Source organism: Vanellus vanellus (genome assembly GCF_965231255.1).
Source record: "Vanellus vanellus genome assembly, chromosome: 5".
NCBI lineage: Eukaryota > Metazoa > Chordata > Aves > Charadriiformes > Charadriidae > Vanellus > Vanellus vanellus.
Window position 1 is genome coordinate 40,298,286 of NC_138910.1, and position 20,693 is coordinate 40,318,978.

At 39.3% G+C, this 20,693-nt stretch overlaps 1 protein-coding gene across 1 annotated transcript in view; it reads right to left on the reverse strand.

The window, feature by feature from the left end:
• Positions 1-20,693, reverse strand: part of ERBB4 (erb-b2 receptor tyrosine kinase 4) — a gene marked incomplete at its 5' end in the record, with an annotated part of 657,878 nt that overhangs the window by 149,220 nt on the left and 487,965 nt on the right. Inside the window, 4 exons of the mRNA XM_082483856.1 lie at positions 7,540-7,614; positions 14,974-15,128; positions 16,614-16,707; positions 19,053-19,185. Of these exons, the coding sequence (XP_082339982.1) occupies positions 7,540-7,614; positions 14,974-15,128; positions 16,614-16,707; positions 19,053-19,185 (457 nt within the window). The remainder of the gene's footprint in view (positions 1-7,539; positions 7,615-14,973; positions 15,129-16,613; positions 16,708-19,052; positions 19,186-20,693) is intronic.

Genomic DNA, 20,693 nt, shown 5'->3' on the forward strand with positions numbered 1-20,693 from the left:
GAAAAAAAAGGTAAGATAAAGTAATTTGGTCTGATGGCTCAATTTACTAATGCTCTATTCTTGCGTGGTTGCTGGTATTTGTGGTAATGCTTCCACCTTCGGTAACTGCTGCAGTACAACTTTCCACACGCAGCACCAAAGGACAGAAGCTTGTTAATTCCTTCAAATCTATAGCTTGTTTTATTAGTTTACCATTGTGTTTACAGGCTACACACTGGTGAAACTGGAAAACGTCTTATCAAATTCAAAGCTGGTATTTCCATTTCTGCAACAAATGAAAAAGATCTACTGTGAACTGTATTATTATCATTAACAAGCTATCTGCTATTTTTGATCTAATGCTGGAAAAACTGTTGCAAATTAACTGACAAGTAGAACGTACACTTTTGTGTGTAAAAGAAAGAAAGGTAATGTCAATTGCAGACTTCAAATACAAATTCTCATCTGCATCAAGTGTTCTATGCTTGATCATTCCAGCAAATGTTTAACTGTTTTTAAATAGGCAATAGAAAAGTACACATGGTGGGAAATTCTTGGAAGATTACTTTACAGATACAATAAAGGAATAGATCTATCCCAAAACCAAAACCAGTCCCCACCTACAGTAGATTGGATAGCTTGAGATACTAACTTTGATCTGAAGAGATCTAATTAAGCAGACTTGACTGTATACAGACCTACAACACACGCACACCACTACCAGTGGACTATTCTAAAGAACGCCAATGAAGAACTTCCCATTTTATGCAAGACTTGCAGCTCCTTTATCACCTGACAGGTCGCGGTGAGCAAACCAGAATGCAGAGAATAAAGTCTTGGCTGGAGTCTAAACTCAAATACATTTGTCATGTAAATTGTTTAAGTACGAAAGAGCGACAAATCCTGCATTACGCAAGTAGATTGGAAGTAAGACTGCAAGCTTTAGTTCTGATTTATTATATGTTAAATATTAATGAATTATTAAGAAACCATTCACTCAGGTTTAAACAACTCTACATCTTACATATTTCTAAAGCTCTACAAATGCATTTTTAATAATAGATAATTAATTTATAACAACATTAAATCTAAATTAAATCCTCATTTCAAGCCGTAAAAGAAACCCATTGGAGAGTGGTGAGATACATACTGTTGCTCTACATTAAGGTCACTTCTTCATGGCAGAATTTTATTTCTGCGTCATATATTATTTGTGTAACCAAATCAGTACAGACATACAACACAAGGCTTATATAGCCTGATGAGAAATAAAGACAGTGACTTCTGCAACAGGGCTGTGTGTTGTTTTCCATTCTAACAAACAATTTTCAATTGGGAATTTCCTAATGCTTCTTGTCTTTTGGCAGTGACCCATCATGTTTGGCCTAATCACTTTTTTTTTCTTCCCCTCACAGTTTCAGTAAAAATAATTCAGTCAGTTTTCTGAACAAAGAATTTTCTTGTTTTAAATGTATTTGAAAATTTATTTTGCAACTTGTGGTAGCAAAGCAAAAAAAAAAAAAAAAAAAGCTTTTATTGAGAAGTCTCTGCATGCAAAGAAATTCGGTTATGACCTGACAAAACTCCAGTTCTTGGTAAATATTATGTTTAGTGCATTCTGTATATTTTCCATGACACTCTTCATGATGTTAAGGTGCGGCTGAACATATGCATACAGCTCACCAAGTTGGACCTCGTAGTCAAGCCACAAAGGGGTAGAACTTAATTAACACCTGGCATGAAGTTTGGGGATAACAGAGGTACTATGAAATTCATGACGTTACCTTGTGTGCTAAGCAGACAAAATCAAGTCCCCGCACGTTTCTGCAAGAAACCTGCTTGCTTGCTAAGACTAGGCACTGCACTAATGGGTCTTCAGCAGCTGGAGAAGGCACAAGAGCTGGGACATACCAAATAAGACAATAAGGACTGCCATACCTATATCCACAAGGAGACATGCTAAGACAACTTCTATAACCTCATTGTGGCATTTCTCTGTTTGACGTTCACCACTGCACAATCATGAATATTACCCAAACCCATTACATGAGCACAGCTGCTGAGAAACTTGGTCTATGAGTATCAACAACCTCAATATACCACAAGACTATTTCACTCCTATTCCACTCTTTGTTGAATAAACTACTAGAAACGTTAGATTTCTGGCCTTATTCTATCCTGTGCGCTCTCAACAGGATCCTCAAACTATTGGAGCCAAAGAATGGATTTTAAAAAGCACTTTGTGTGACAGTTGCTTCTAGCTCTTTCACTCTTTCAACCTTATTTCTCTCTATAGTAGCAGATCCTACCAAATCCTTCCATACAATGAGACCACACCGGGTAACCCTGCTGAGTAAAGCAGAGGAAGTAGCAGCCCTCGCAAGTCCCAGACAAATCTTTCTGAATATGTTATAGAACAGAAGATTTAATAAGAGAGCTTTTTTATCTGTGGTCAGGATCTGTACAGCAGAAAAGAAAGAAAACCCACCTAGCCCCTTTCCTAAGTAGACCAGTCTTACTAAGTGGGAACGGTAAAAAGTGGGGGAGCTCAAGAAATCACTGCAGTGACTTTCATTCATGTCACAGGGGTACTCAAAATGTATTCCTCCTCAAGCTCCAGGCAGTGAAATGTTGTGACAATAAAAGTGCCCACAGCAAAGGTCCGTTTGAGAACCAGTTCAGTAGCAGCAAGTTCCCACACAGAACAGGGATTTCTCTATCAGTCTGTCCCTAAAGAGATTAAGCGTAAAGTCTATCCAACCCACAGAAGCAGGATCAGAAACTGCCTCTTTTTCTAGTCTTGATTCTTAAAAAAATAAATATAACTCTGTTTCTTCAACTCCTGTTTTGCTACAGCATCAGAAAGCTCCATATTAAAGGTCTCTAAAGAGTAGCATCTTTTACAAATGAAGTAACGTAGCTTAGTTTGTATTCACTGATCCTATTTCTCCTCTTATTTTATACAGAGACTCTCTTCTTCTTCCCCTCCAGAATGACTATAATTATTCTATAAAAATACACAGCATATGGAACGCTTTCCTCCAAGCAAGGGAACAGAGCACCATAAAAGCAATGAACATAAGCAGTTTATTAGAGGTGGTTTCCCTTCCCCATCACCTACTCAGAGCTGCTGTGAAATTCTATTGAAGTCATGCTGTGCAGGGGTACAAAACAGCTATGAAAGGATTTGCCTGCATTACATAGGGTTTACTGTTAATTAGCTCTTGTACACACACGCAGCACATAAAAACTGCTTTTTTTTTTTAATTTTTTTAGGAAGTGATGATTTGTTGAGAGGACATCCTTTGTTGATCTAAAGCTAGCATTAGGACTGTAATTTGAGTTAACATCTACACATAATTTTATGTAACCACTTGACAACGGTGGTCCTGGCTAATTAGTTTGTTAGTTAAAAGAGAAATGTGAATGAAATTTTCTTAGGGCATAAATAGAGACAGACAACAGCTTACTCAGACCAATAACATCAAGGTGCTAGTTCTTTCCTATCATATCCACCACCTGCTCCTGATCACATCTTCAGATTTGCAATCTCTCACGCACCAGAAAACAGAAACTTCACTCCCCCTTTGATGATCTCTTCTCTCTTAGTATTAAGCTGAATGAGTTATAGGAAGGATGAACACATTTAAAATTCATACTTTAAGTTAAACCTTTGTCCACAGCCTAGCTTCAATAAGTGAGTTAGCCAAACTTTTCTGGTGGACTTGGAAGCAGGGGAACATAGAAGAACCAGCCTTTTATGACTGCCTAGAGTAATTTTCTTAATGGACAGAAGAGTATTACTTTTACAGTTTTTCAATCTTCCTTTTAGGCAATGGATATCCAAATCTTTGAAACAGGCATACTCCTTTCACTCTTTGTTCCAGAACTCTTAACAAGTATGCTGTTCCACCCAAACATCGACTACAATTGTCAGAAGGTAACAAAAGGAGGAGAGTCATTCTAGTAAGGGGTGGGAAAGGAGTACAGCTAACTCCTTTGGGCACCCTAGGAAATTCCAGCCTCCATCTGCTTTCCATCTTTGCTTTGGTGATTTCTAGGAAAGGTTGATACAGAAGGGGAACCCAAACTGAAGCCTTACAGTAATAATCTAGTACCTACTCCCCCCACTTCCAAAAGGCAGAGAACAACAGGAAGAGCTACAAGTGGCTGAGAAAACGCCAGGACACGAGGCTCTTGTCTCCTCTCTGTTTGCTGGGTTGAGATTCTCAACGCAGCAGGGAAGGAAGGAAGGAGACAGAAAGGAAGACAGAGATGCAGTGATGTTAGTTACATACCAGCTAAGGACTCCGCCTTGCATGGGGAATGCTCCGCTAGCCTGTCCCATTCCTTCAGGCCTCTATGTCATCTGAGCAACCCAAAGAGGTCAGCCAGAAAATCTGCTCAGCAAACTGACTCAGTGAACCACACAAATTACATTCAGACAACATTGTGATAGGGACACTGTGAACTAAACACGGTATAAATAGAGACAGAACGCGTGTCACAGATGTGAGGAAAGTCTTTCCCTGCCATATGATTTCAACTACAGTAAATCAAGAGCTATAATGACAATAACCAGAATTTACAACCAACCACAAGCAGAAAAGGCACTCATTTCTCCTGTGACTTCTAACTCCTTTAGAGTTTAAACTTTTCCTGGCATTTATGAATACAATAAAAGCTTCTGTGAGGATAAATTGAACACATCGAAAATAAGTGTGGGTCCTCGCAGGGAGGAAAAAAAAAAAAAAAAAGACACGTGAGATCCAGCAAGTAAGCTAATATTCATTTGAAAAATCTATCAAGTAGTCTAAAGGAAAAGAGCTAAAATAGCCTTTATATGTAGCACTGAGCTGGAAACAGGAAAAGAGTTTTTTGCATCATTTTGGACAGAACTCTATTGAAGCTAAAGGTTTTAAAAACCCCAAATATCTATGCAGAAAGACAAGCAATGCCAACAGTAAGAATTTGTTTTCCACAAAATATAAGGGTCCAAACATAACTTCAACTTTTCTGTTTTCAACGGTCATCTGGAAAACAAGTCATGTGATGCACATCTAATTCATCTTTATTAAACACAATGGTAAGAATTCCTTTGCTATTCTACCAGACTCTTACGAAGCTGTCAAGTCAATGGATCATGGCAAAACCAATTTGCAAACTGCAAAAAACTGGAAAAAGCAACACTGGTATAAAAACGGAAATAGGTGAATGAGAAACATCTCATTGCTTGTGGTTAGAGCCCTGCTCTCACTTTCAGCTGCCTGAACAGCAGAGAATTCTGCCCTTCAACTCACTGCTAATTCACATGAATGGAAGAAATGCAAGTAAGTGGATATAGGTAAAACTGATTATTAATTATTTTAAGGTCTGTAAATCCAGGAAAGGCATACAATTGCTAAAGGGATGTGAAGAAGGTTCTATCTAAAGTGAAACATATTAATTATTGATTTACACACCTAAGATAATAAAAAAATATCACTTTGCCAGTGCAGTTTTGCCCATTCTTAGCCCAAACAAAATGAACCATTTTCACAAAGAGAAGAATTTCACTAATCTAATAAATATAAAGGTATGAAATTTCCTTCTTTGGCTTGAAAGTGAAAGAATACATACATACTGACATTTAAACACAGTGCAGTACGTTTCTTAAAATACATTCAGCAAAGTTGGAACAAAAAAAAAAAAGTCCATCAGATCTAAAGGAAACATTTGAAGGTCTTCCCCCTCAGACTGAATGGAGCAGGAAATTATTCATTTGAGCATACTAAAACAATTGCTTTAATTTCCACCCCCCTTGATAATTTGCTTTACTACCTTGACAGTAGATTCAAGGAGACAAAACCTACAATTTACACAATGTAAAAACCAAAATAAGCCTTGCCTGCTAACGCATGGCTTAAGCCTGGCACTCTACTAGACACCACTTTCCTTAGTGTTGTGTCACCACGTTCGAGGTTCCACTCCTTTAATTCCACTTTTAAATACAGAGCCCAATCTAACATCCACTGTGATTAACAAGACTCTTTCCATCAAATTTCGTGGGTATTTGGCAGTACTTCCAGACACCTTACTACTACATGAACATTTTCAATGCAAAGCTAAGTTTTGGAGTTATACCATTTGAATTAAACAATGACAAAGGTTTGACTGGCTTTTGGGCTAACAGAGGAAGCTAGAGGGACGCTTTAAGAGAACTACATTACAGCCAGTAAGTTGTCTTCCTAGCGTAAAGCCCTTAATGTTCCCTCAGAAAACTGATTAAAAATCCAATTGATGAAATACATGTTATTTTTAAATTAGTTACTAAATCAAAGAACTTCAGCATTGCCTTCATTCTCAGTAGTTTGGTAATCCCCCTAAACTTATGCAAATTATAATACATTTTCTGTATTTGTGCTTTGAGTGAAGTTGACAAAATGGAGACCTTTAAAACTGATTGCTTGTTTTGGGCAACTCAGTTTGGATGACTACATCTGAAAATGAGTCCCCCACAGAAGTACCTCAAACTGGATATCCCAGATCAGAAAAACTAAAACAAAATATTGAAATATTGAAAAATTCGGTCTTCTTCCATTGTCTATTCATTGGTCCATAAATTGTCAGAACTGATACTGATTTTATTAAACAAATATACCATTTGATAGCATTCATAGAGTACTGTTTTTCAAGTCTAAACATGTTCTCCCTCAACAGCTATAAATAGGAATATTCACATTAGGTACACAACTAGGAGGGAAAGGCAACCTTAAAAACTTTTTTTTAAAGACAAGAAAAAAAAAAAACAGAGTAAAATCCTTAATGAGGTGAAGTTGATTGAAATGTTATATTTTTCATCCAGTCTTAGCTCAGGACAGTAATCCCAAAGCCTGGAAGTCATACTAACCAGTTTGAATTTAAAAATAAACAAACTCAATGGCAGTGAAAGGCCTTCATGAAAAAGAATGCAGAGTATAACTGGAGTGTTTGGGGAGTCTTCCTACATTAATTTGTTTTGTTATTTCTGAAAAATAAAATTGCTGCAAGGTTACAATATTTTTTTAACAGAAAATGGAAAGAAGTTCAAATAATAGTGTTACGTGAATTAAGAATTAAGAAATTCAGTTTTGCTGAAACATTTACTTTTTTCCAGGGAAGTAGTATGGAAGAGAAAGCTTCATTTGCTTTTATGCAGTCTTAAACAAAAACCCTAACAAATTGAAAAAAAAAATAATCCAATGTAACCAGAATTTTCACCATGTTTACTTCTAGTAAAATTTCATCAAGAAACACGTGTTTCTGTAAAAAAAAAAAAAACACCCCAGAATTGAATCCTTATTAATCTAACCTAAAAATAATAATTTTTAAAAGGCATTTTTTAATCAGCCTAAACGAGCGTGATATTTAGTTGGCTTTCAAACAGAAAAGTAAATTTGGACATTGGGAGGCATATCTTACTTAAGGACAATTTATATTCTCTCCAGAATTTGCATTTCTGAACAAACTGGATAGTAGAACATTCATATGGTAACCGGGGAAGGACCATTTGTACAAAAATGGAAAAGTGGTGGATGTTACCTAGCATGTTGTGGTAAAGCGGACTGTCGTGTCCATGGATAGTAAATGCAGTCATGACTAGCGGGACCTCTACACCTGCAGGCAATTACAGAACAAAAGACGTCATTTGCCATTCACAAGGACATGCACACACATGCGCCCTTGTCCACACGTGGAGGATGGAAGACACACAGGGAACGATCACTCAGCAAGTACCTATCCATCAGGCCGATGCAGTCCTCAATACGTGGCCCTATGCACCTGCAGCAAGTCCAAATTGAAAATAGGGAGAGAAAGAGAGAAATCTGTTATTTACAGATCCAAGAAGCAGGAATCGCCTCTTTGTGCCACATTCTTAATTATAAATCTCAAGAGAGACCCAAGTCACCACAGAATTATAGCTTGTGACAAAAATAAGCTTGCAATAGACAATAACAGCAACATAAACAGCACTCTAAGGTTGGATATATCTTGTCTCAAACAACATTTAAGGCAGGTTTCACATGCATACGTGGGATTCCTGACAATAGAGTTGCTTTTTCTGGATGTTGTCTGAATCATCGAACCAGTGATTACTGCACAAAAGCTGTTCATTTGCAAGATGAGACCTCCAAGAGCACAATACAAAACTTACTTTCTTTCTGTAACTGATGCAATTGTTCATTCTGTTCTACGTTCCTAGCTAGGGTAACTGCAGAAATATTTTGGAAGCAGACTATACTTTTATCAGGGAAGCTCAAGGATGAGCTTCCAACAAGACAAAACAGAGCAAAATGGTGTCTTCCGATTCAGGCGTTTTATTCTGCTTTCCTTAGATGCTGCCAAAAGTCCTCCACCTGCAAAATCAGCAGGTGCTCACCAAAGGCGATGGGAATGCAGGGAATCGCTTCACGCAGCAGCACTAAAGCACAACCACGGGGAGAGTCTCTTTGCAAAACACGGATATGCGTGGATTTTCCTTGGCCTCATGAAGAGCAGTAGGTGAAGTGGTGTCCTAGGTCCTCTGCATTCAAATAGCAAGTCAATTTCTCATTTAAACAGAAGTCAGGATTCTCAGAGATACATATAGTTAAGCTTTTAGGGGTTAAGACAACCTGACACCTTTTAGTGCTGAATACCCAGCTAGTCCCTCTGTAGCCATGGAGAGTATCTAGCCCTCAGCATTTTAAGGAAACCAAACCACTTATTTCAACACTTTAACATGATCTCAGAACCATTTTATTAGCAGGGTCTTTGGCTGTACGTCTAGTAGAGGAGCAGGTGCTCTGACACATCAGTAGATTGAAACTCACTTCCGTTGACGCATTTTAAAAATAAGGTATGATCCCCAACTCTTTTTAAAGTCTACTGCTTTCAGTTTGGCTTTGATAGAGGGATATGCACGTCAAAAATCTGAAACAGTTCAAATAAGCTCCCATGAGATCTTCTTTCCACTTCATCACTTGCCACTCATCAGCTTTTGCTGCATTTAAATTAGCTATCACTCTACTATTATAAAATAAATTCAGTGAATTCAATTTCCCCTTACCTGCCCATAAGGGAGAGCAGAATGACAGTGAACCTTACCTCTTGTTTGTTTACTTCCGTTTCTATTTTTACATAAAAACCATGACATGCAAACACAAGTTGTAAGGGTTTCCTCAATAACGGGTTCCTTCAGCAAATATGCAGAAATAAAAAGGATTCATTAAATACCCAGGTGGCCAGATAATGCATAAAGGTGGAAAGAAGAGATTTAAACACAGTTCAAAAACTTAATAGAACTCTTGATGGGTGTTTTCTGAAATTTCAGCTGTCCTGGGCTTCAGGACTTCAGAATTCATGACTGTCTGAATTCTAACCAGTCTCAAACATATCCAGCATTTCTTCCTTTCACGGCATTCTCAGCTATTTGCAGAAAACCAGTCCAGTAATGAAGGAGGCTGAAAAAAAGTTGTTCACATCTTCCATTTCCTAGCATGTCAAGAGAAACTAAGCTCAGACTCTTGCTATGAATAAGAAGAAGGCCCTCTTCAAATTAGAGGTCTAAGAGCCCATTACTAGTTCAGATAACTGGCAGACTAAGATAAAGAGCCTATTGTCTTGGTGTCATTTCACATCTGTACATTTATTCTCTCAGACTTTTGGAGAATAGGACTTGAGTCCAAGAAAGAGAGCCGTTTGGACCTCACCCACTCCAAGCTGAAATACCATTGATTTTTATTTAAACCTGTAATCATCTTCAGTGGATTTCCCAGCCCCAAACAGAAAACTCTGTCCAGGTGCAATTTCCTTTACTCCTTATCATGTTGAGCAGTTTCCTACTCTCTGACTGGCTGTCCCGATTACATGCAGTAAAGTACAATACTGTGTGAGTAATGGCAATATCTATTAACAAGCTGATTTGCACCACCAAGTCATTAGTTATTCTTCCTCTGGAAGTAACTTCCTTGATTTCCGGCTTTTTGACACATATTAGGTACAAACATGACACAGTCATACATCACACTGGTACTCCATTCACCCCCAGGGTTCCTCCTTCTGCTTGGAGTCTGGATGATATTCTCATTTCCAAGTTTGCTCTGTAAAATGAACTGGTTAACTGATACATACCAATTTATTAATGATAAATTCAGTATCCTACAACAGTTCAATGCAGCTTATACAGAAAATTACACTTGAAGCTTATCCTGGCTTTACAGATAATTATCCTCTGAAAGAAAATCATGAGTTAAAACAGTCTTGAAAATTGGAGTAACAACTTTTTTTTTCCTGAAACAATCCTTTTTCCCCTCTGTCACAAATATTGTCTTTCATCAGTTCTCCTTAAGATTGAAAGGTGGGGCCTTAGCTGTTCAAGAGGTGTGGAGTAGTGAAGCCATTTTTAGTCAGACAAATTCTCAAAAATCTGTCATTGGAAACAAACAAAACTGATTATACAATGGCATAAACAGATTAACTACAGACAGGAGAAAACCTTAGTTGTGGCAACGACCTGGTCATCCAACTATTGCTAGGGATAAAGCCACACAACTCAAAATCAAGGGGTTACTTAGCTAACTGCAAGTGCATACTGATGGTGATAGTAAGAAACTGGAACTGAGGCAGGAGTTAGGATGACATTTTGCATGAACAAAATAGTAACAGGTTCTTATTCAAAATTTGTTGCCATTAAATTTTCACTATTGTTTCATTAGGAATTCATAATGCCTTCCTAAAAATACACCGAAGCTTTAGGAGCAAAACACTACATCAGCCTTCAAATCCCTTCTGGACCACACACGTGTTGATAAGGCTCCCACAACTTCTCTAATTTAGGGATAGAAGGAAAACATGTTTTGGTGAAGAGTAATACACTTCCTTCAAAAAGTTGTGTGAGAAAATGCCTTTCTATGATGAGGGAACTTGTCCAGTGAGATCTCCCATTTGTGTCTAGCCCAGAGAGGAAGCAAACTGTCAAATGCTATTATATAATTAGTATTTTAGATCTGTGAAAGAGTTCCATTTGGGCTAGCTCCACAAGAAGAGGTGCCAAATGCTTTCTGACTCTCTTGAATTAAGTGGGATAGCTGTGCCTCTGATTCGTTCCAAACTAGCTTCAAGAAGCTGATGTTTATCATGGGGATGCAAGGCCAAGAGCATAGTTGTTGCATCCAAGGAAGACACAACTTGAAAGCTCTCTTAGTCAATATAAGATTATTAACGGGGCTGGACAATTACACACCTATTAACAGAAGCAGCCACTGTACTCGAATAAAGGACAACAGTTATCAAATGTCATGCTCCAGGGTGTAAAGCAATCATCTGCAAGTACATGACAAAATTGTGGGAAAATGCTCACAGGCAACCGAGGTGGGACAAGTATCTTCGTTGGTGACAATAGGTGTGGACAAATAGAAACAACATATGAGACCTAACAACCCATTTCAGCAGGCAGCCTGAGTCAAAGAGGGCAGAACTGCAGGAATGAGATCATACCACACTGGGAAGACTGCTCTGCAGCAGCTCAAAATTTTTTGATAAGTATCCAAGCTATACTGCAAGAGCATCGGTTTTATTCCAGTAATTGATCTGACAGAGAGGAGAACAGACATGCTAGATGAAGTAGAATTACACTGTCTCTGTACCATTCAGTCGTGAGCCAAATATCAAGATGTGCTCCTTCCAAAACCTATTTAACTGTAGAATCCTGATTGAGGGGCATTTCATAGAATCATAGAACAGTTTGGGTTGGAAGGGATGCTAAACATCATCTAGTTCCAAGTCCCCTGCCACGGGCAGGGACACCTCCCACTAGACCAGGTTGCTCAAAGCCCCATCCAACCTGGCCTTCAACACCTCCAGGGATAGGGCACCCACAACTTCTCTGGGCAACCTGTGCCAGTGTCTCACCACCCTCACAGTAATAAATTTCTTCCAAATCTAAATTAAAATCTAAATCAAAATCAAATCTAAATCAAATCTAAATCTACCCTCCTTCAGTTTAAAACCACTACCCCTCGTCCTATCATTACACTCCCTAATAAAGAGTCCCTCCCCATTCTTCCTGGAGGGCCCCTTTGAGTACCAGAGGGTTGCTATCAGGTGTCCCCAGAGCCTTCTCTTCTGTAGGCTGAACAACCCCAACTCTCTCAACCTGTCTTCATCAGAAAGGTGTTGCAGCCGTCTGATCATCTTCATGGCCCTTCTCTGGACTTGCTCCAACAGGTCCTTGTCCTTCTTATGTTGGGGGCTCCAGAGCTGGCCACAGTACTCCAAGTGGGGTCTCACCAAAGCAGAATACAGGGGGAGAACATGCTCGCCACACTTCTTTTGATGCAGCCCTGGATACAGTTGGCTTCCTGGGCTGCAAGTGCACATTGCCAGCTCACACATCAACCAACGCCCCCAACTCCTTCTCCTCAGAGCTGCTCTCAATCCATTCTCTGACCAGCCTGTATTTGTGCTTGGGATTTCCCCAACCCGGGTGCAGGACCTTGCACTTGGCCTTGTTGAGCTTCATGAGGTTCACATGGGCCCGCCTCTCCAGGTCCCCTCTGGATGGTATCCCTTCCCTCCAGTGTGTCAACTGCACCACACAGCTTGGTGTCGTCGGCAAACTTGCTGAGGGTGCACTCAATCCCACTGTCCATGTCGCCAACAAAGATGTGAAACAGCACTGGTTCCAGTACTGACCCCCGAGAAACGCCACTCGTCACTCATTTCCACTTGGACCTTGAGCTGTAGACAGCAACTCTTTGAGCACAACCATCCAGCCAATTCCTTATCCACCGAGTAGTCCATTGTCAAATCCATGTCTCTCCAATTTAGAGCCAAGGATGTCATGCAGGACAGGGTCAAATGCTTTGCACAAGTCCAGGCAGATGATGTTAGTTGCTCTTCCCTTACCCAGCAACACTGTAATGCCATCTTTGAAGGGGTTAATACTAATTTCTAAAGGAAGGGCATAAAACTAGAGAATTCAGTATTGAAGGAGAAAAGGAAATAGAGTAACTTACTTCCCTTCTCATATTCTGCCCCTGACAATGTTGGCAAGAAGACGGACAACCCATAAACCCCAAACATCTGGGGCACTCATTAACAGTTTCATTAACATAATCACATGCCAGGAAGTCTTTAAGAACACTAGAAAAGAATGCCCACGCTTACACCCAGATTTGGGGCATGGTGGGATGTTGTTTTTGAGGGGTAACAAAATACCTAAGAATATACACATCAACCCTTTAATAAGAGAATGAGGACTTCTGTCTGGAAAAGTATGACTCATGGGAAAGGGATATATCCCAGATGAAGAGCTAACCACACCTTTGGATGTGTAACCCAGTGAAGCCTTTGACCCTTTTACTAGTGGTACTTCATCATTTCTCCAGGAACTGGCCCGTGAGGCTAAACGAGGCATTTTTTCACCTAATCAGCTGCAGAAGAAGAAAAGGAGGGAAAACTGAAAGTTCAAGGATTAAATGACAACATAACTCAGCATTGAAGAACTCTGTGTCAGCAAGGGTTGCCAGCAAACACTGACACGTTCAGTTACAACTGCCTAATGCCTGTTCCTATCTGTTTATGAACTAGAACATCAGATTTTCATCACAAGACATTAAAGCCTCCCATCTTGATCCTTTTCTATCCAAGGAGATAAAAACAAACAACCACTTACAAAATACTGATTCATATGAAGTGTAAAGGCATGAAAAGGCATGAAAAACATTCTGCTGCCTTCCTGGTTTAGGAGAAACACAGTTATGCTACGAAGATCAGAAATAGTTAGATCAGATCTCCCCAGAAAAGGGGATGGAATGGGAAGAAGTGTTGCATTGCTGTCTTCTGAGAGGCCAGCAGAACCACAAGGTACTTCCTATGCAGGGTGGACAGTAAATCATCCATAGCTGGGCTTGTCAGATTCCATCAGAACTGGCACTTTCACTGTATATTAAAACCAGGACCAGAGCTTGGTGAAGTTATCTCATCTTTTCATATTGCTTCTTCCTTATGCTCATCTTCCACAGTAGCAGCATTTTTCTTATTGTGTAACTGATTTAAAGGGTCTGAGGGGAAGACAAATCTGTAACAGATCCTGGCTGTGTCTTTGCGATCTTACTTTCATTTCCCTAATGGCTCTATTGTAATTAGATTTGCAAAACCAGCAAAAGGTCTCATTTTGAATAGCAACAGCTGTTGACATCAAGATTACATTGAATAATTTACTGGTTTAATTTTAGCTGCTAAACAATAAAAGCCTCTTGTCAAAGATTATTTCACTGGCTGAAGTTTTCTTTTTTCCTCCCCTAGCAGCCTCTCACTTTCTTTGTATGCTGGACACCATCAACTGTGTCATCGAAAAGACATTTGTAACTTTTGTGGCCCATGCAAAACAATAGTTGCGTATGTGAACACTATTATTTGTTGCACAGATTCTTAATTCTGGCTCAGATACATGGGCTGTATATTTCCAAATGTAACAAGTGATTTTGGGCACTTAGACGGGACTCGAGAAATTGATGCTCAGGCTCAGACTCCTGTACAGAGTCTGGTTTCAGAGAAACCCTTTGCATCTGTCCCTGTATAAAAATGAAGGCCATAACACTTTCCTCTCACGGTAGTGCTGATGGATTAGTTCACCAATACCAAGGAGCAGAGACGAGTAAATACTAAAAATGAAGTCATTTTACAGGCCTACACTTATGTAAGTATCAATGGTAGCATTTGCTACAAACCAGTGCTAGCAAGAAGGAAAGCTAAGAGTATTGCTGTGAAAAGCTGTTCTCTATGGTTTTCAAAAGGGGTGTAAGCTTTTTTCTTATAAGCTGCTGGACATTCGTGACTCGTGAGAGACCTGAAAATCAAAGGTGACATTACTGCTGCACACACTCTGTTTTCAGGAGTGGGACAAGTGCTTTACCAAGCCAAACTGTATGTAAATCATCACGTGCTATAAACAGTAAACAGGATGGCTCACTTCACAGAATTTGCACTTACCCTTGCGTGCAGTTTGGATGACATGGATGGCACTCACGATCCTCATCAGCATATTTGAAAATGAAGCTGTTGGCCCCCTGTAAGCCATCAGGACATTTTTCCACACAATTTGGACCATCCTTAAAATGGAAACACTTTGTGCAGTGGTCAGGTCCCTGGAGAGCACGGAATAAAGAAATGCAGTGTATTCAAGTTACTCTGTCTTTTCCCGCTGCACTAAAATTGCAGGGTTTTTTTTGCTAGATTGACAGCACTCTCATCAATAACTCTAGTAGCATTTCTTTCCCAATGAACAGTGAATTAGCTGTATGGTGCCAGTCTCTATTAAGGAGCAGTAAGACATGTAAATCCTGGTGCTTTTGGCCATAGATTTATTTTGTAGAGTGTAAGACTAAATCCCAGCTTCTACACAGGTTTCTCAATATCATTGGTGTGCTTAATACACTTTAAGAAATTTCCCACAACACTGTTCAATACTAAACCACATTTGCAAAGCAACTGCAACGGCCTTTCAGTGGGATCCCCTACCTCTGCACTCCAGAATTATTTTCCACGCTGCATTCTCCATGTGGTAGCTGGTCACAATAATACTGAAGAACTACAGTCTCCTTCTTCTTAACACACATGTAGACTAGACTATTACAAACTACAAACCAAGGCTCCTGGACGATGTAAAACTAAAATTTTAAAGCTGTGATGATAAGCCAGTGTATAACCAAACCTGGTGTTCAGGTTGACCACTAGTCTAGAATTTTTATCCATGAGCCTGCTAAAAATCCAAATTTCCCTCATGGATTGAATACTTGAAACATTAGCTTCTTGTTTTACGGTTGCATTGCAGAAAACACAGTATTGCAAGAAAAATGATTATGTCTTTTTTCCATTCAGTAGGCAAGTCACAAAAATAAGGAAATATGTTATAGGTTGATTTTTCTCAACAATGAAGAGCCTAAAATACAACTCCTCATTGCCCAGGACACTTGTGACTTTTAATCATGGCAATATACAAGACACCAAAAGAAAGAGATAACTTCTGTCTCACAAAAGAGCAATAATCTTTGAAAGAAGACTCTCTGGCTGTTATAAAGATGACAGCCACAGCTAACATTCATTTAGAATGCATGAAAAAAAATCTCTATCAAAACAACCTAAAAGGCTAAGTTAAAAAAAAAAAAAAAAAAAAAAAAAACCCAACAAGCAAACAAACCCTGACATATCGGTCAAGCTAACTGAGAGATTCCCACATTTTTTTGTTGAAAAGTAACTGAAGTTGTAGTAGAATAAGACAGAACTGAGTACAAAGAATAAAAACAGCAACAAAGAGTACACTCAAATCACAACCACGTGCTGTCATTTAACAATTTTGTGTATCTGTACCACTAAGGCATTAAGATAACTCAGGAAAGAAAAGGACACTACTTTTTAAACCACTTTCTTAAGGAGGCTGATCCAAGGAAGTTTATTCCCAGCACCAGTTTAACCAATTTAGAGAATTCTTTCCCTAAATACAGAACATGCGTATTTTCTGCTTTTGTTGACATTAATTTTCAATAGCCACTTTACAGTTTGTAAGCAGAAAACGCCTGTGCTTTAGCACACTTTAACAAGCTGGTCCATAACACACCAAATTTTGTTCTTACCGGCCCATAGCACGTGATCATGTTTTCTTCCATCTTTTCACACTGGGGATCACACTCCACACAGACAGACCCGTTTGCAAATTCTCGAAATTCCCTAAGAAAATATTTTGCAGGCAGGTTAGGAGAAAGCAAAAACGAGACTGAAACCGAAACAAAATGGCAGGCTTTTCACCTGGTGGAAATAATTTCAGCTTCACTAAGGTCCGCCCACTGTGCCAGGTGAGATCACTTCTGTTAATGACTTTATGCTGCTTTACACCAGCTGAAAACCAGGCCCCATCAGAAACCTGAAGTAGACATCTTGTTTACCAGTTTAAAACTAGAGTGCTTTTTTTCTCCTCTTTCCTTAAGAAATAAGGACCTCATTAGCAGGACAAAGCAGCTCGTTTCTCGATTTTTATCTATTGAATTGTCCCTCAAGGTTCAGATTCAGGAAGCCACTTGTTACATGTGAGACATCACTATCAGATAGGAAGGATTAGAAAAAGCATTGATCACAATGCTGTTCTTGTTTAAGTCTCTTCACACACACCTGTTTTAAAGACCATTCGTCAAAAGGCTCATAACTCCTTCATCAACAACAATTCTAGACTGAAGTCTGAATCTAAAAAATGTCAAAAAAATCCTTTTGCTCATTTATTTCATGTATGCACAAGAAGCTATCACCCAAATGATTTATTTTTTTTATTAACCACCTAAAAGGGGTGAAAAAGCAGTGATAGTAGGTGGGATTTCTTCCATCAAATACCAGGTGTCTCGTTTCAGCTTTCAGTTGCCACTCACAAAAAAACTTTCAGCACCTTCTCAACACAACCTTCTTCTAGGCTGGGATGAATTAACATCTGAACAGGTCACTTCTCTCCTACCAAACAGAGAGAATCTATATAACTAGCTCAGGCTGGACACCTAAGCTTTGCAGATGGATCCCCTCTTGTTGCATTAACCAGTTAAAGGTGGGCTGCACTCATGTTAGTGGGCTCTAGTTAGTTCATCTGTGTTCTCCCTCTGCTCCTCTACAGCCATTAGGATCTATTGCAACAATACAGCTGAGGAAAACCTCACTTGATTGCAGCAAGTGAGCTCACCCTTCTCTGGCTTTGGAGATAGAACTGTCCTGTTGAGGATTAATACAGAAGTCAAATCTGACTTCTACCCTGAAGTACTGTTGCTGCCCTGAGAGATGAACATGCAGAGCTCTCAAACACACAAATGAAAAACTTCTCCCCCAGCCCAGGTCACAAATCACTTCACGTTTTTCAGAAGGAACTGAGCCCGTGGAAAGTGTAAATACCATTCATTGATCAGAATATCCCAATTTGAGGACTGGTCATGAGAGCCTCCTTGTGAACTTACTGCGATAGGCTTCATGGTGACACCAGCCACCAAATGTGGTCCAATATATTGTGGTACATATGAGAACACAACTGTGGTCTGCAACTCTTCTTTTTACTTTTTTTTTTTTTTTTAACTTTTTTGTGGTGGATAAGGGCTTTTAAGCATATAAACCTGTACTCTGACAAGATTTTTTTTTGCATGTATTGTCCAGCTATAAGAGTTTAGAATATTTCTACATGTATATGGGAGTTCATTGAATACTCTTTCCATAACAGTTACATGAGTTGGTATCCAAGGCAGGAAAAGAAAGAGAAAGAAACCATAGAGTGATCTTATTTTCAATTAGCAGTTTGAACTGAAAAAGGTAAGAAAAATAATTTAGTGTTTGTTTTATTATCTTGACTTTAAAAGACGTGCCAGGGACTTTGGGAGGGAAATTCCATGTGCTTCACTCCACAGCCTAATGATGAATTTCTTCTGCTGCAGCTAATATAAGCAGTTCAGCTCTATCTTCCTGTTTTAAGTCAGACTCAGCCACCTTGGCTGTGCTGTGTGTAGGTTTTCCTCCACCCATCATCCAGAAAAGATGATGCACATGCATGAGTGGGAGAAGGAAGGAGGGGGAAGAACTCATGTTGGTTTTATTATTTATATTTCTGTGTACACATACATAGTGTACTAGGAAAAAAAAAAAGAGAGTAAGTTTTCCTACTCTGGGGTCCTTATTCTTTATCACGTGCCTAAATCTAACTAATGTGAAACACCATAATTTTATGTGTTTCAGAATAGGGGTGTCAATATTCAAGTAGGGCTAAATGGTGGCTTTTTTAGTGTTCACCTAAATCAAATTGTTCACATCATCAGGAATGCAAAAGGTGTAACAAAGTTTTGATGTTGCACGAAAATTTTAGTCAGCAAAACACCAGGTAAAGCCTTCTAGACATTTGGAAATACCTAAAATTTATCCTACAATATATTTCACTGAAAATCAGTAATATTGGCAATGGAAAACAGGTTAATGTAAAACCAAAATAACTTACTCATCAAAGTCCTGAACAATGTAGTCAACAACTTTAGGGAAAAAGTGCAAGGGAAATATCTTACCCATCATACAGGTTACAAGAGTCTATGCAGGTCCTTCCCCTGATGAAGCGCTTGCAGGAGAGACACTGGTCTGGCCCTGGCCCCCAACAGCCATCACTTGAGCATAACTCGTTACACACCATTCCATCAGCAGCTGCAGAGAGACAGCATACTATCATTAATTTACATAGTCCTGTGAGATGCAAAGGAAAATATTTCATTCAGCATTCTGCCATACTCAGGGATGTCAACTGAACATTCAATCTTTCTAGAAATAGAATAGAGAAAAACCAGAAAACTACCATCATAACACTACAGATACACAATGTGCACTCACAGTTTGAATACTATACATACTTCTGGTCTTTTCCTTTCTGAAAGGATATAGTAGAGTGAGAAAAAGCCTTAAGAGCACTGCACGGATGATCAAAACTAGAGAAGAGCTTCTATACAAAGAATAAACAGATGAGTAGCCTTTGATATGGGTGAGAAATTACATGAGAAAGGTCTGTAAAATCGTGAATGACAAGTTGAAGATAACTAAGCATGAAACAATTGTTCATAGATTCTTCCAGGACCCTTATGGGTATTCAAGAAGACAGGAACCCAATAGGGTTCAAAACAGATTTTTCTTCATAGAAAGTATAGCTCAAGCTGCAGAATTCCCTGACACAGGACATGGTAAATGCCAAAAATTTAAAGGATTTGAAAAATCCTGCCTACAGAAGAGAAGGCTCGGGGGACACCTTATAGCAGCCCTCCAGTACTTAAAGAGGGCCTCCAGGAAAGATGGAGAGGGACTGTTTACCAGGGTGTGTAGTGACAGGATGAGGGGTAATGGTTTTAAGCTGAAGGAGGGTAGATTTAGATTCAATATTAGGAAGAAATTCTTTACTATGAGGGTGATGAGACACTGGCACAGGTTGCCCAGAGAAGTTGTGGATGCCCTATCCCTGGAGGTGTTCAAGGCCAAGCTGGATGGGGCTTTGAGCAACCTGGTCTAGTGGGAGGTGTCCCTGCCCATGGCAGGGGACTTGGAACTAGATGATGCTTAGCATCCCTTCCAACCCAAACCATTCTATAATTTGATGAAAAAGACCGTAGTTCTTTGCACGCTATTTTTTTACACTTCTTTTAGTAGAGCAGCACAGGTGGATGACTTGAAAAAAAAGCCCTATTTTCATTTCAGGATACCTGATGGTGTTATCTCCACTGTCGAGACTGGAACAGTGCAGTTAGGTACTGTCTATTACAATCTACCTTAACAATTACAGAGTATACTGAATTTTATCACCCAAGAAGCCCCAAAACCTTCTAAATCATGAAAGAATCAGCAGAAAGATGCTTTCTATCCTCCACAGCATTATTTAACACTGCTTATTCTGTGCTGTGGTGTATATACACCCCATATTTGAACCACTAAATATCTGTCATAGCAGCCTACTGTACAAGACAACACACTGCTTCATACAGTGACTCTCTCCTTAACCACTCCTTAATCGCCACTTTTGATCATGCCGTGTTGTTTGATGTTGGTACCATGTTTACCAAACACATCTTTCTGATCTGTACAGCATGCCTGGCCTATGTCTTCTTCTGTTTCCTACAGGGAAATTCCTGCACCTCCATTTGTCTGCTTACATGAAGGAAGTTCATATCACC